Raw genomic sequence first — 15,832 nt, 5'->3', positions numbered from 1 at the left:
CTGATCCCCACAGGCCCGATCCAGAGAGGAGGGAGCCCGATCCTGTGCGTTGAGTGTCTGTCTCCTGGTGGTCATTGCGCATCATAGTGACTGGTTGACTGGTCGTTTGGTTGCTTAGACTTTTATATATAGAGATAATAATAATTTAAACTATATGACATTAAAATTGAATGAGGAAGTATTTTGGTTAATTAATAAGGAATAGTGTATAGGAAGAGAAGTGTTCTGTATGTATGTAGAACTACATAATGCAGCTATATGAAGTACTGCTTCTTGTGCATCAAGATAATGTGTCAGAGCTGGAAAGCATCCAGAAAAATGGCCACTAAAATCATCCAGAGGTTAGAGTCGTGTAAAAGACTTATACCTGTCAGTGTGGAATGATCCTGGGGGATGTAACTAGAAAAATCTTAAGAGTTGGAAGGGGAATTAGGCTTGATCTATTCCCACCTGTTACTTAATACAGGAATTTATCTTATGGTAATCCTGACAAATGGCTGAGCTTCTGTTTAAATATTGGATGGTGCTTGCTGCTGGGTTTAAATCCCAGCCCTGCCACTTAGCTGAATGATTTGAGCAAGTTCTTAACCTCTCTGTGCCCCATTTTCCTGGCTTACTATTTATTGCCAATAGACAAAGACTACAAGGAACCTGATCATCAGCCCTCTACCTAGTATTGAGAGATGAACTGAGAATCAAGTAAATACTGGTGTTACACATCCTGTGAAAAAACTATACTGAAGGTACATTAGAAAGGACATTTTCAGTATCGGCTGAAGTGGTGGAAAAGGAGGTGAGTAGAGGCTTCATAGGGCAGATGACTCTGTTGAGTATCTATTGTTCCCAGTTCTGCTTCTAGAACAATATCAATCAGTTTCATTCTTCAATATGACAGCTCTTTACCTTATCAAATGTAAAACTCTAAAAAGGCATAGATTAAGTAGGGATATTTCCCCCACCCATAAAAGTCCATAGGTTTAGAGTATTGTTTATAATTTGTCTATAATTTAGGAAAAACAAGATGAACAACTAGTGGTGATAAGTTTGTAGAATTATTTAAGCCAAGAAATTGTATAATTTATTTTCATTAATGCATGGATGGTTCAGCAAAATGGGAAATTTTAAGAAGTAAGTTCAAGCCTTTTGCGATTTAAAGTATTGTGAATTGTGTATTTAAATTTAGCTGTGAAAGACAGGAATTTTCTAAATAAAACTGGCTTAGACAAAATAGTATTTTATGATCTTGTAGCAGGCTGAGCAGGTGCTTCAGACTGTTGTCATGCCTGATGGCGTCAGAAGTATGGGCTTCTTTCTCCTGTTGTTCCCACATTCTTGAGAGCTTGTTTGGAGGTTCTAGCAGGGGAGCGCAGCTACTCGTATACCCTTGACCGAAGACCGGTCCTCTCCTGGGGGGGGGGGACGGGGGGGAGGGAAGGTCGTCCTCTTCGACTGAGCACGCAGCTTCAGGAGGGACGCACATGGATCGGTGAGGGAGGAGGGGGACACCCGCTTAGCCAGCCAGATCAGCCGAATCAACCCTGGCGATCAGTGGGGTGACAGATGTCGCAGCCAGATTGCCCTCACATCCTGTTCCCACATTCTTAATCCTGTCTTTTAGGTATAAGATGGTGACTGGAATTCTAGGCTTCAGAATGGAGGAAGGGATGAAGAAGAAGCTGTTAGGGTCATTTCTGCTTACAAAGTCACATGGCCACATCTAGTTACAAGAGATGCTAGGATACAGTCTTTACTCTGGATAACTGTGTGGTGTGCTCAGGTGTGATTTGGGAGTCTCGTGTCTTGAAAAGAAGGGTGGAATAGATATTGGGACAGCTAGCAGTGTAACAGAACTGCTTTGTTCACCACTTAATCCCAGTTGCCTAGTAGTGCTTACCATAGTAGGCATTCATGCAATAGTTGTTCTGTGGATGAATGTTCCTTAGTGTTCCTGTCAGAATAGGTATCGATCTGAATATTTACTTACATACACGATAAATTATGGAAAAATTTGTCCATGTTGGTGTATCTTTTAAAAAAAATTATTATTGTTGTTGTTAAAAGTATTATAGATGTCCCCCCCATTGACTCCCTTCTCCTCACTCCTCCCCAGGCCTTCACCACACTATTGTCTGTGTCCACAGGTTATGCATATATGCATATAAGTTTTTTGGTTCATCTCTTCCTGCTCCCCCCACCCCACCCTTCCCTCTGAGATTTGTTAGTTTGTTGCATGCTTCCATGCCTCTGGATCAATTTTGTTTGTCAGGTTATTTTGTTCATTAGATTCCACATATAAGTGAGATCATATGGTATTTGTCTTTCTCTGATTGGCTTATTTCGCTTAGTACAATAATCTCCAGTCCCTCCATGTTATCTCAAAGGGTATATCCTAAGAAGCCTGAACCACCAGTTAGAATATATGCACCATGATGTTCATACAAGAGATGTTAGGATACAGTCTTTACTTACAGTATAAATACTTTCATTATTTACAATAGCTAACTTTTGGGAACAGCCAGCCCAAGTGGCCATTAGTATAGATGAATGGATAAAAAAGCTGTGGTACATTTACACCATGGAATACTATCCTGTATAATAAAAGGCTAATATGTAAATAGACTGAACGGTGGAACAACGAGTCGCTATAATGCGCACTGACCACCAGGGGGTGGATGCTCAACACAGGAGCATCCGGTGGTCAGTGCGCTCCCATAGGGGGAGCGCCGCTCAGCCAGAAGCCGGCTTATGGCTGGCAAGTGCAGTGGCAGTGGTGGGAGCCTCTCCAGCCTCCACAGCAGTCAGATATCCTCCAAGGGCTCCCGGACTGCGAGAGGGTGTAGGCTAGGCTGAGGAATGCCCCACCTCTGAGTGCATGAATTTTGTGCACTGGGCCTCTAGTGCAGCTATAAAAAAGAAGGATCCATTTTGGTGTTTTTTTAATGTTTGTTCTTATCCGTGTGCTCCCTTTACAAATAAGGTATCCCTGATAGTCTTCAGACAGATATAACACCATACAAAACTTATCTTAGCTTCTGTATTGCTTAAGTTCCCCCCACCACACACACACACCAAGTAGAGGCCTAGTAAACCTCTCTTTTCATGTCTTTGATCAACACATTCCAGGTACTCAGTAAAATGTTTTTAGATTGAATAAATAAATGGGAATAAAACTTTGATAAATGCAAGCTTTTATTTCATTTAATATCCTAGAAAAGTTAGTGGCTATAATACACATAGAAGAAAGTCTTAGTTTTAAATCTGTCTGTATTACAAGATTTTTAGGAATATTTGTTGGGTGTCAGGTGGAATGTGATTATGAGATGAGACAACTCTTTGGATGTAATTATAACTGTGTACTAATTCACTTAAGTTATTAAGAAATAGAGGCTAGATAGTTCAGCAAAATGAGGTGATAGTCTTAATCCACTTGATATTTGACATTAGCTATCTAGTTAGCTTATCAGTGTACTTCAACTGTTTCAGGGGGTTATATTACTTCTGTTACATTGTGTCATGGGGAAAAATTTCTTTAGGTATAAAGGCAAGTGAGTCACTTATTTCCTCAAGTGCCATAGACAAAGTAATACCTTAAAAATTTTTAAATTTAATTAAATTGTAGGTTTATTGAAGTATAATTGATAAAATTATAAGATATTTAAAAGGTACATTATGATTAGTTGATATATGTATACATCGTGAAAGGATCCTTCCAACTAGTTAATTAACACACGCATCACCTCACATATTTATATACATATTTTTGTGAGAACATTTTAGTTCTCTCTTAGCAAATTTTAATTATATAATACAGGTTATCAACTATATTCACTATGTTTTACATTAGAACTACAGATCTTATTTATCTTATAGCTGAAAGTTTTTGTCTTTTCACCAATTTTCCCCTATTTTCCCCACCCCAGAGCCCCTGGCAACCACTTTTTGACTCTTTCTATGAGTTCGACTTTTTTTTCTTTAGATTTCACATATAAGTGATAACATGTGGTATTTGTCTTTCTCTGTCTGGCTTATTTCACTTAGTATAATGCCCTCAAGGTCCATCCATATTGGTGCAAACAGGATTTCCTTCTTCCTTATGACTAAATAATAGTCCATTGTATATGTACATACCTCATCATTTTTATTCATTTATTCACTGATGGACAGGACACTTGGATAGTTCCCATATCTTGGACATTGTGAATAATGCTGCAATGAATATGGGAGTGCAGACTATTTTTTTATATCCTGTTTTCATTTCTTTTCAATAGCCACCCAGAAGTAGGATTGTTGGATCATATGTTAGTTACATCTGTTTTTAATATTTTGAGGAACTTCCATTCTGTTTTTTCACTGTGGCTGTACCAGTTTACACCCCCACCAATTGTGTATGAGGATTCCCTTTTTGTCACATCCTTTAAACACTTGTCTTTTGATGATAGCCATTTCAACAGGTCTGAGGTAATATCACTGTGGTTTTTATTTGCATTTCCCTAATGGTTAGTGATGTTGAGTGCCTTTCCATGTATATGTTGACCATTTGTATGTCTTGTAAGGAAAAAAGTTTATTCAGTTCCTTTGCCCAGTTTTTAATGGAATTTGTATTTTTTGCTATTGACTTGTGTGAATTCATAGCCCCTTATCAGTATGTGATTTGCAGATACTTTTTCACATTCATTAGGTGAGGTGCCTTTTTATTGTGTTAATGGTTTGATTTGCTGTGTGGTTCTTTAATTTAGTCCCACTTGTTTATTTTTGCTTTCGTTGCCTTTGCTTTTGTTATCAAACTAAGAAAAAACCAAAACACATTGCTAAGACTAATGTCAAGAGGTTTACCCCTCTATTTTCTTCTAGACCTTTTAAAGTTTTGGGTCTTAAATTTAAGTTTTTAATCCATTTTTAATTGGTTTTTGTGTAATGTGTTTGATGAGGGTCCACTTTCATTCTTTTGTGTGTAGCTGTCCAGTTTTTGCAGCACAATGTGTTGAAGAGACTGTCCTTTCCCCATGGTATAATTTTTACTCCTTCGTCATAAATTAAATACTATATATGCATGGGTTTACTTCTGGAGTTTCTATTTCATTGATTTATGTGGCTATTTTTATGCAATACCATACTATTTTGATTACTATATCTGTAATATTGTTTGAAATCAGGAAGTAAAATTCCTCCAACTTTGTTCTTCTTTCTCAAGATTGCTTTGACTATTCAGGGTCTTTTATGGTTCCATACGAATTTCAGGTTTTTTTTTTCTATTTCTGTGAAAATGGATTGCATTAAATCTGCAGGTTCCATTGGGTAGTATGGAAATTTTCACAATATTAATTTTTCAATCCATGGACATGGAACATCTTTCCATTTATTTGTCGTTTTCATTTTTTACCAGTATTTTATAGCTTTCAGTGTATAACTCTTTCTCCTCCTTGGTTAAATTTATTCCTAAGTATTTTTTTTTTTTTTGATGCAGTGGTGAATGGGATTTTTTCTTAATTTCTCCTTCTGATAGTTTATTGTTAGCATTTAGAAATGCAACTGATTTTTGAATATTGACTTTGTGTCCTGCAACTTTATCAAATTTGTTGACAAAGTAAGTCTTTATTATTTTATTATTTTCTGAGTGCAGTCATTCACTTTTTGGTTTCCTTGTTTTTCAGTTTAAGCATATGACCTTAAAAAACAAAACACCTATACATTTGATTGTTAGAGTCCTTGGCCTTACTTCTTTGATCTGGAAAGACCACATATATTCTCAATAGATAGTAATTTTAATTATCAGATGGGAATGGAATAATTAAACTCTTCTTCCCTGTTGTACAGATGAGGAGATTGCAGCACTGGTTACTTTTACTGATGCTATCAAAGATTTGAGGAAAGAGACATACTTGTTAAGCCACCCAGACAAATGTTTGGGTATTATAAAGTTACCAAAGGTTAAGAATAAACAACCCAGGCAACAACAAACCATCTATGAATATAAAAGCCTAAGTGACCGTCTGACCATCCGACTGGTAGCTATGACGCACAATGAACACCAGGGGGCAGATGTTCCGACCAGTAGCTATGACATGCACTGACCACCAGGGGGCAGACGGTCAACACAGGAACTGCTGAGATGCAGTGACTTGGCAACTGTGGTTCTCGAGTGATGCACCTGGAACTAGAGAGGAGGGAGCTCAATTCTGGGGTGCATCACCCAAGTACTGCTCTCTCACAATCTGGGACCCCTCGGGGGATGTTGAAGAACCGGTTTTGGCCCTATCCCCACAGGCCAGGCTGAGGGACTCCACTGGTGCACGAATTCGTGCACCGGGCCTCTAGTTTAGGTTATCTTTGTTGAGTAGAGTAGACTGTCCCTGAAATTGACAATGTTTTCCTGGAGTCCTGGAACATATTTTGTAATGCTAGTAAGTTAGGTTACTTGAACTTGATTTTTCCCAATTTGTTTGTTTTATATGCAGGTAAAGTAACTTTCAGTCTTCATTAATGATTTTGAGACAATTTTTTGCTTGAAAAGTTGTACACATCAAAATAATCTCTAGTGTGACAAGAAGGTTAACCTCCTTCCTAGGTTAACCCCTTACATACTTGGATTGCTCTGATGGGGGCATTATTATGTTATGGTGAAACATGCTGCCTCTGAACTGAAGTCAGTTTGAGATCACATGTTTGCTACCACTGTGTTTACTATGATCACATGTTTACTATGCCACCTTGGATAAGTTATCTATTTAACTTCTCTTTGTTTCAGGTTTCTCACCCTTTTAATGGAGGATAATAGTATATTGAGTGAGTAGGGCATTTAGCACTTAAAATAACATTTAGTACATAATAAACAATAAATGTCATTGTCACATATCATTATTTACATATTTGTCATAATTATTTGAAACTTGACTCCAAGAAATATGTAGGAGCGAATGTTACCCGACTACTTGGTTTCTGGCATATCGGCTGTGTGTGACCAGAAATACTTATAATAGCCTAAAAATGATAAAGGACACATGATATTTATGAACATACCATGAGGATTTGAAAGAAGTAGAGCTTCCATCAAATAAGGGGGGGGGGGGAGGAATGTTGGATTTCTTCCAATAGGGAAAGGCTTTGTGGAAAAGGCCAAAAAAGGGGCTACACGTGAATTTTCTGAGGGAACAGTAATGAAGCTAGTTATTTCATTTTATAGCAATCACATACTCTTCTATAATACAATGGCTGGCAACCAGAAGAGGAGAAAAAAGTGATTAACAAAACATAGTGAATTCTGTTCTATCCAGGGTGTTCCAAATGTGATTATATTTTTATGTAGGAAGATAGAATTCAGTAATCCTTTCCATAAATATTTGGTGAACATCTCTGTGCTAGGTGCCGAGACTCAGGTACAGTTTCTGTCCTCAAGGAGTGCATGTCTAGTAGAAGGGATGGAAGTGAAAAGGGAGAACATCCGTTCTATGCCATACATGATGTAAAAGTGGTATATATGAGTAAAACTTGTGGTTGCAGTGGAAGTATGACTGTATGATCAGCAGTTTTTTTTCTTCATTTGTAGTTGGAGAACATCAGTTGACAGGTCATAAAGTGGCAGTTAAAATTCTAAATAGACAGAAGATTCGCAGTTTAGATGTTGTTGGAAAAATAAAGCGGGAAATTCAAAATCTAAAACTCTTTCGTCATCCTCATATTATCAAACTGTAAGTACTTTTTAAACTGTAAGTATTTTTGTACCCAATAAAACAAAAGAGAAACTGTCTTGAGATACTATTTATGAATTTATAAATAGTTGTCTATAATTAATCTTTCATAAAACACTTCTTTTCATATTTATATTGAGCAAGTATTTAAGCTCCATTAATTTTTTGTTTTGTTTTTTTGCATACTTTTGGTTTAAAATTAGAAGTTATTGTTTCAAAATTGGTACTGTTTTCAAGATTTGAGTGTAGCCTTGGAAGTTGACTCATTTCTAGTATTCATTTTGAAATTCTTTTAGGACTTTGATATTCCTAGATTCATTTTGTAATTTTTACTAGTTAATTTTCATGAATGTATCTGGGTATTTTCTTTTTGGAAAAGGTAGAAAGTAACTGTTAAAGGTTATCTACCATAGTGTATTATTTGCAAAACAACAATATTATTTTAATTACCGTAGTAAAGCTCTTCAGAGAAGCACGTGAATTTTGGGGGGATAAGACACGTTACAAACTTAAAATAATCATATATTAGAGATGAATAAATAAGCTAATTAGTTAAATTGAAATATAATTGAAAATCAACTAGACCCATAAAAAATTTAGACATTAAATATTCCTTTAAATCACCTGAAGTTGTAGTTTCATGTTTACTGAGAAAATGTGGTATGTTAAACACTGAAAATTGTCTTTGTTTTTCATCTCAAAGCTTGGTTAGAGTTTTATAAAATAAGTATTACACTTATTAAGAATAATTTATATTGAACATTTTACGTATATAATTTCACTTCATCTTCAAGTTAAGCCTATAAGGAAGGTATTACTATCTTCATTTTATAGATAAGGATATTGCACATCTAAAGAGTATCAGCAACTTGTCCATAAATAAAAGGTTGCCAGTCAGCTGACCTTAAAATAAGGAGATTTTCCTGGCTTATCTAGATGGGCCCAATGTAATCACAGTGGTTCTTAAAAGTAGAAGAGGGAGCCTAGCCAGTGTGGCTCAGTGACTAAGAGCTAACCTATGAACCAGGAGGTCACAGTTTGATTCCTGGTCAGGACACATGCCCAGGTTATGGGCTCGATCCCCAATGTGAAGTGTGCAGGAGGCAGCCGGTCAGTGATTCTCTCTCATTGATGTTTCTCTCTCTCTCTCTCTCTCTCTCTCTCTCTCTCTCTCTCTCTCTCTCTCTCTCCCCCTCCCTCTCTCCCTCCCTCCCTCCCTCCCTCCCTCCCTCTCTCCCTCCCTCCCTCCTCCTTCTTCTCTGAAATCAATAAAAATATATTTTAAAAAAAGTAGGTGAGGGCATCAAAAAAGTGAGAGAGATTTTAGGATGGAAATAAGGTCAGAGGAATAAGCTGTGAGAAGGACTCACTGGCTGTTTTTGGCTTTGAAGACAGAAGAAAGGGGCCATGAGATAAGGAATGCAGGCGATCTCTAAAAGTTGGAAGATACAAAGTAATGGATTTCTCCCTAGAGCCTCCAGAAGGCAATGCATGCAGCTCTCTTGACACCTTGATTTTAGTCCAGTGAGACATATGTCAGGCTTCTAACCTACAAAATTATAAGAAATTCCATTTTTGTTATTTTCAGCCACTAAGTTTGAAGTATGGAAACAACAGGAAACTAACCAGTAACATTCTTGAAATCCTAAATCAGTGGCTGACCCTTTTATTGCTGGGATTTGGAACATGCATTTAGTCTTTGTTATCACGAGCTATATTCAATGATGGCGGCCATTCAGTGCATCTCATCAACAGCAAGAGCATGCTGCTGACTGTTCAGAGAAGGCTTTTCTTGGGTTTGGTGTGCCATTGGGTAACTTGTGTTGACTAAGTTCCCAACCACTTCAGTGTCATTTGATCTTCACTTGGAGTTCACTCGATCATAAATATAAACAAGAAATGAGGCCCCTGAAATTGCATGGCAGTACTTGATTATAAGGTTATCCTCCGGGACCTATATTCTAGGTGATTCAGAATATGTATATACAGGATTTTAAAGATTATCCTAAGAGTTAAAATACAACCTGTGAGCCCAGTGACTCACCTCTCCCACTGTTTGTTTCCTTAATTTAAAAATGGGATGCCTCATGGTGTTATTTGAGGACTAAATGGTATAATGCCTAGTGTTTAATGTGCACTGGCCCAAAGCAGGAGTTGGCAACCTATGAGCTGATGATTCCAGTTCTCTTTCATGATTCTGAGTAGTTTTCAGCTAACTGAAATAGTTCATATGTACTTTTGACTCCATGTTAATAATGACTTTATTCTAGTTACTGATAGCTCTTCGTTCTTCCTTGCTGAGTAGCTACTTTCTATTAGAGGAAAGAGCTAGGAAGCCAGACCAAATGTATCTCATGCCAGAGTGAGAGTGGAGAAAGGAAAGCAATCTCTGTATTTGCCTTGTTTCTTGACCGTGTGACTTAGAATGCCAACAACCCTGAAAGACCCCCAGGAAATTTTGCCCTCTTTAGAGTATGAGTCCTACTTTCTGTGCTGATAAAATCAGATTTTGTCAGTAAGCAGTTGCAGCGGTCCTGAGGATTTATTTTTGCTGTCATATTTACCAGTGTTTTCTTACCTCAGTTTCTGTAATTATTTGTTAAGTGTTTAATATTGGTTTGACTATCTCATTCTGGTTTAGAGCTATTTAATTGTTTGGTATTTTGTTTTGTTGCAGGAGTTATAGAATGTTCTCAGGGTTGGCAGAGGTGAATTTGAAGTTTAAAGCTTCTGGCTTCCTGCCTTGAGCTTATTAATCCATTCAGCTACACTGCCTCTTAATTATGGATCTGAATTAAAACAGAAAAAAGCACTCTCATGTATTCTTGCTACAGAACAAGTTATTAACTTAACCTCTAATAATGTTAGTGATGTAAACAAGGAGAGAGACCTGATCCTGTTAGTTTTGTTTGTTTTGTGGAGTTTTGAACTAGCTGCCAAGAATAGTTTCCTTGTTACAGAATGGGCCTCTAGAATTGGGAAGAAAGTTTGAAAACTAAATACCAAGAATGAAGGATATTTATTCCATGCTTTCTCCATTAACTCAATTTGGGGGTGGGCGTAATAATCACTTGGAGAAAATTCAGAGGAGTAAACAGGATTGAAAGGAAACTTCAAACTTTTCCGTGAACTAGAATTTGTTGGATTAATTTTTGTCCGTGTTTTTCTTTCCTCCATAGTTCTTAGAGAAACTTTATTTTAACTGGTCGAAAGATCAATACTTTCTAATTTAGTAGAGATGCTTTTGCCTGTCTGCTTCTTTTAGTCTTTATTTTATTCAACCTATGGTAGGTACTCAGTAAACATTCAGTGTGGCCATTAGTCTGGCACACACAGTAAGTGCTCAGTAATGATAGCCGTGGTTTCTGTTGCTCTAGATTGGCCTTTGGTGTGGATAGTGGCTGCTGTAGAGTTAGAAGTTTCATGAAGTAGTAAAATCCAAAAGTAGCTATTAAAGATCTTGTGATATACTTGGAGGAATTAGCAGTTACATTTATTAGAGTTGTATGCCTTCTTTTCTTTTATGCCCCAAAGATGTACAGAGCAGAACAGTGATTGAGAATTCTGTTAATAAATCAGATTAGCCTACAGCAAAGTGACATAGCAGGTGCTCCTGCTGTATACTATTTGTTTTATTCAGTTAGAGTTTGGTGCTTGCTAGGATGCCTCTCATAAGTTGGCTTTTACTGGTATAGGATGGCTTTGAGAATTCTCGGTAAAATTTCCTTTCCATAGCTCATTTGAAATAGTCTCAACATCATTGCACAGTCATACTAGTTTATTTTATATAAAGCGGGATACTTTGTAATTTCTTATCCCAAAGATGAAAGATTTATTGTGAAAACCTGTCATTTTCAATACTATAGCTTTAATACTTTACTTTTTCCAAGTGTCCTCTCTTAAAATGTATAGTGTGCAGTTAGATCATCAATTTCCTGGCCATTTCCCCTTCCTCTTTAACAGGGAATAGTAACCAGAACCACTTTAATAAAAGGTGCTCCATCCGGGTGGACTAATTACCAGAAGGTTCCCCGGTTTCTGCCATATCCCGTGTCAAGGTATCCTGCTTAAAAGGTGGCATCTGGACCTCTTTTCAGCTCCTACTTGTGCTTTCCACTGGGTGCCTTTAAGCCTTGCAAAAACTATACATCTATACTTAGTGGCCTTAAATAGTAACTCAGTGTAAATTAGATGTTGCTCACGATTAACCAGCTTGTAGATAATCCTTCATAAACAAAGCAAACCTCTTTAAAAAGCAGAACAATTATTTCTTTATTGGTGTTAAATGTAACCGTCAGTTAAAACGTCAATGTTATATTTTACTTGTTTTCACTTTTGTAAAATTGTGCGCGGGGTAGGGGGAAGTTGTAGTTTTCAGGAAAAATCTTATTTTGTCAAATAGAGCTAAGGCTTTTATTATTTTTTTTAAATGTGCTAAGCTTTGAGTGCCAATAAATAAATAAATAAATAAATAATAAAATTTCATGCATAAATACATACATCTATTCAAATTTTTATTATGGAAAATTTTAAATGTATACAAAGTAAAGTGTCACAGCCTCATGTATCTCTTATTCAGCTTCAACAGTTGTCAGTGTAGTGTTTTATCTGCTTCTCCCCACTTCTCCCACCCTAAATTATTTTGAGCAAATCCCAAATATTATGTTCTTAACCTTCAAATTCTTTATTCTGGGAAATAAAGCCTTTTTTTACTTTTATAACTTAAATACAGTTTATTATAATAACTACAAATCAGCCATCCAGCTAGTGTTCAGACTTTATTAATGGTTTCATAAATGACTGTTAAAGTTGGTTTGTTTGAATCAGAATCAAAAGAAGTGTATATAGTGTAATTGGTCAATATGTCTCTTGAGTTATTTTTAATCTATAACTTTCCCTTTCTATTTTAATGTTGAATAAAGGGTCACTTGTCCATTTTCTGGATTTTGTTGATTTTATTCCTGTGGTGTCATTTAACCTTTCCAAGAATACTTTTTACTTATGATACCTGATCTCCATAGACTGTAAACACGTTTTTGTTTAAGTGGAAAAATTAATGCTTAACTCAGCTGTTGCATATTGAAGGATTTTAAAGATTTTGTAAACATGAAAGGGAGGACTGGAGGTAAGTCCATAAGCCTTGAAAGTTAGTTGAATTTTGTTAAGCTCTATGTTTATAGTTCTCTGATTATTTTGATAACATTATAAACCTGTTGCCATCTTAAAATATTATAAAACATTGGAATATAAAATTGTAGCAAGAAAAGATGTACAGATTGATTTTGGTTAAAGTAATATTTTTATTTAACTTTTTTTATTTACAAAAAGATACCAGGTGATCAGCACTCCAACAGATTTTTTTATGGTAATGGAATATGTGTCTGGTGGTGAATTATTTGACTACATCTGTAAACATGGACGGGTGAGTAACACTATGCAGTACAATAAATTCCCAAGTTAGAAAAGAGGGAAAAAGTGGGAAATAGGAAACCACAAAGATATTTTTTAAAGTTGGGTTGCTTCTGTAATAATGCTCAACTAAACAGAGACTATTAGACATAATCTTCTTTCTTAAAAAGTACACCTTTTGAAATACTGGTTTTAGGAAATAAGTACCATTTAATTGCCAACACGATGCCTATGCTTTTCAAAATGAAAAATGTCTTCCATACGTCATGTTGAAGCATCAGTAATTTTCTTCCTTAGCACTTTCACATAAGTTTGGTTTTAGATTGTTTTACTTGCTGACTCCCCAGAACTTGTGCACATTTAGTAGTATTACTTGAAAATGAAATATTATTGCCTAGCAGCAAAGAAAAACCTGTTGATTGACATGTTGAGCATAAATGCAAGTTTTTGGTTTCTTTGTCTGATTTGTTGAATATTCTAGCAGAACCTAATGAGCTTACCTCAGTTATATTTAGGCTGAGTATGAAACTGAAACTCTTGCTATGTAGATGTCCCGAATATTTTTAGTGCAGCTTCTTTAACATTGATAGGTTGAAGAGATGGAAGCCAGACGGCTCTTTCAGCAGATCCTGTCTGCGGTGGATTACTGTCATAGGCATATGGTTGTGCACCGAGACCTGAAACCAGAGAATGTGCTGTTGGATGCACACATGAATGCCAAGATAGCTGATTTTGGTATGTGACTCCAGGGTTGTTCAGAAATGTCGGTAACAATTCTTAAAGAAATAGGAGCTTTCAATTTCAACGTTGTAAAGCCCTGTGCTGTGAAAAGGGATTAGTTGTACAGCCTCCACAGTAGCTTGCTTGGTCTGTTTATTTAAACACTAGAGGCCCGGTGCACGAAACTCGTGCAAGGGCACAGGGGCTTAACCTGGCCTGCACTCTCTCGCAATCTGGGACCCCTTGGGGGATGTCAGACTGCCAATTTAGGCTCAATCCCACAGGGATTCCTGCGGGATCGAGCCAGTGCCTAAATTGGCAGTCGGACATCCCTCTCGCAATCTGGGACTGCTGGCTCCTAACCGTTTGCCTGCCTGCCTGCCTGATCACCCCTAATTGCTCGCCTGCCTGCCTTATCTCCCTAACTGCGCGCCTGCCTGCCTGATCGCCCTTAACTGCTCGCCTGCCTTCCTGATCCCCCCTAACCACTCGCCTCCTGCCTGATCACCCCTAACCACCCTGCCTGCCTGCCTGATCGCCCTTAACTGCTTGCCTGCCTGCCTGATGACCCCTAACCACTCGCCTACTGCCTGATCGCCCCTAACCACTCTGCCTGCCTGCCTGATCACCCTTAACTGCTCGCCTGCCTGCCTGATCACCCCTAACCACTCATTTGCCTGCCTGATCGCCCTTAACTGCTTGCCTGCCTGCCTGATTGCCCCTAACCACTCTGTCTGCCTGCCTGATTGCCCCTAACCACTCTGCCTGCCTGCCTGATTGCCCCCTAACCACCTCTGCCTCTGCCCCTGCCTCTGTGGCTTTGTCCAGAAGACGGTCTGGAATGATGTCTGAAAGGTCGTTTGGCTGCCTGGTCTAATTAGCATATTACACTTTTATTATTATAGATGCTTTTAAAAAATGCAAAAAAACCCCCACATTCTCATAGACACAGACAACAATATGGTGATTACCAGAAGGAAAGAGGAGTGGGGGAGGTAGAAGAGTGTAAAGAGGGGAGAAATAGTGAAAGAAGGATATTTGACTTGGAGTGGTGAACACACAATACAATATACCGATGACTTATAGAATTGTATACCTAAAACCTATATAATTTTATTAACCAGTGTCACCCCAATAAATTCAATAACTAAAAATAAATAAATAAATGTAAAAAATGCAGCAGATACTTTTAAATTTTTTAAATTATTTATTTATTTTATTAATTTTTTTTTCTTTATTGATTAAGGTATTACCTATGTGTCCTTATCCCCCCATTCCCTCCCCCTTCTGCCCCCCTGGTGTCTATGTGCAGCAGCTACTTTTAGAGACGTTAGAGGGGTAGGATCAAGATAAACCCATTCAATCTGCATTTCTTCCTAAGGAACCTGAAGTATTGTGTGTGTGTGTGTGTGTGTGTGTGTGTGTGTGTGTGTGTGTGTGTGTGTGTAGGGGGGAATCACAGCTCCTTTGAAAATAGGGACACTTTGATGAATGCACTTACCAGGAGGCACATGGAAGTTTGCATGCAGTTCTGGAGCTTTGTAGTCCTGTGAATCCAGGGGGCGGTGCCCGGGGGCCCGGGTAACATCTCCCACTTGACAAAACAAGAGGAGTTTTTGTCAGGAGCAAGGAAAAGCTAAAGTGCAGGATGTTTTGGGAAAAGGATTAGGAAGTACGAGATTATAGAAAGAGAGATGGCAGGGTGCCAGAGGTCAGCACTGCCTGTTTTAAAAATTTTGTCAGTAGCTTGTCTTTAATCTAAAAACCAGGAAACTTATCTCACTATTTCCCTTCCTTCTCTAAATCTCAGAATTCATTTAGTACTATAGTTCAACTAGATGTTTGGTTCAATTGATTATATTTTCTATTTTTAATTTAAAGCTTTCCAGATTAAAAACTTTTGGAACATAATCTTTATTAAACTGGAGCCTGTCTGATTTCTACCTAGAGATTTTTTTTAAAAGGCTTTTGAAAGTATAGTCTCTATTTTATTCTTTCAACTGTAGAAGTGGGTAAAC

The 15,832-nt window shown here is 37.5% G+C and overlaps 1 protein-coding gene across 7 annotated transcripts in view; it reads left to right on the top strand.

Annotated features, from left to right (window-relative positions):
* Positions 1-15,832, top strand: part of PRKAA2 (protein kinase AMP-activated catalytic subunit alpha 2) — a 259,642-nt gene that overhangs the window by 18,562 nt on the left and 225,248 nt on the right. For all 7 annotated transcript variants that reach the window (XR_009451974.1, XR_009451976.1, XR_009451975.1 and 4 more), the window contains exons 2-4: positions 7,544-7,685; positions 13,014-13,107; positions 13,685-13,829. Coding sequence is in view for 4 of the 7 variants with exons in the window: in XM_059689423.1 (XP_059545406.1) it covers positions 7,544-7,685; positions 13,014-13,107; positions 13,685-13,829 (381 nt within the window). In the remaining 3 variants the exon portion in view is untranslated. The remainder of the gene's footprint in view (positions 1-7,543; positions 7,686-13,013; positions 13,108-13,684; positions 13,830-15,832) is intronic.

This window comes from Myotis daubentonii, chromosome 3 (genome assembly GCF_963259705.1).
Source record: "Myotis daubentonii chromosome 3, mMyoDau2.1, whole genome shotgun sequence".
In the NCBI taxonomy this organism is placed as follows: Eukaryota; Metazoa; Chordata; class Mammalia; order Chiroptera; family Vespertilionidae; genus Myotis; species Myotis daubentonii.
Note: the sequence above shows the minus strand (reverse complement) of the source record. Positions and strands in the feature narration are given on the sequence as shown.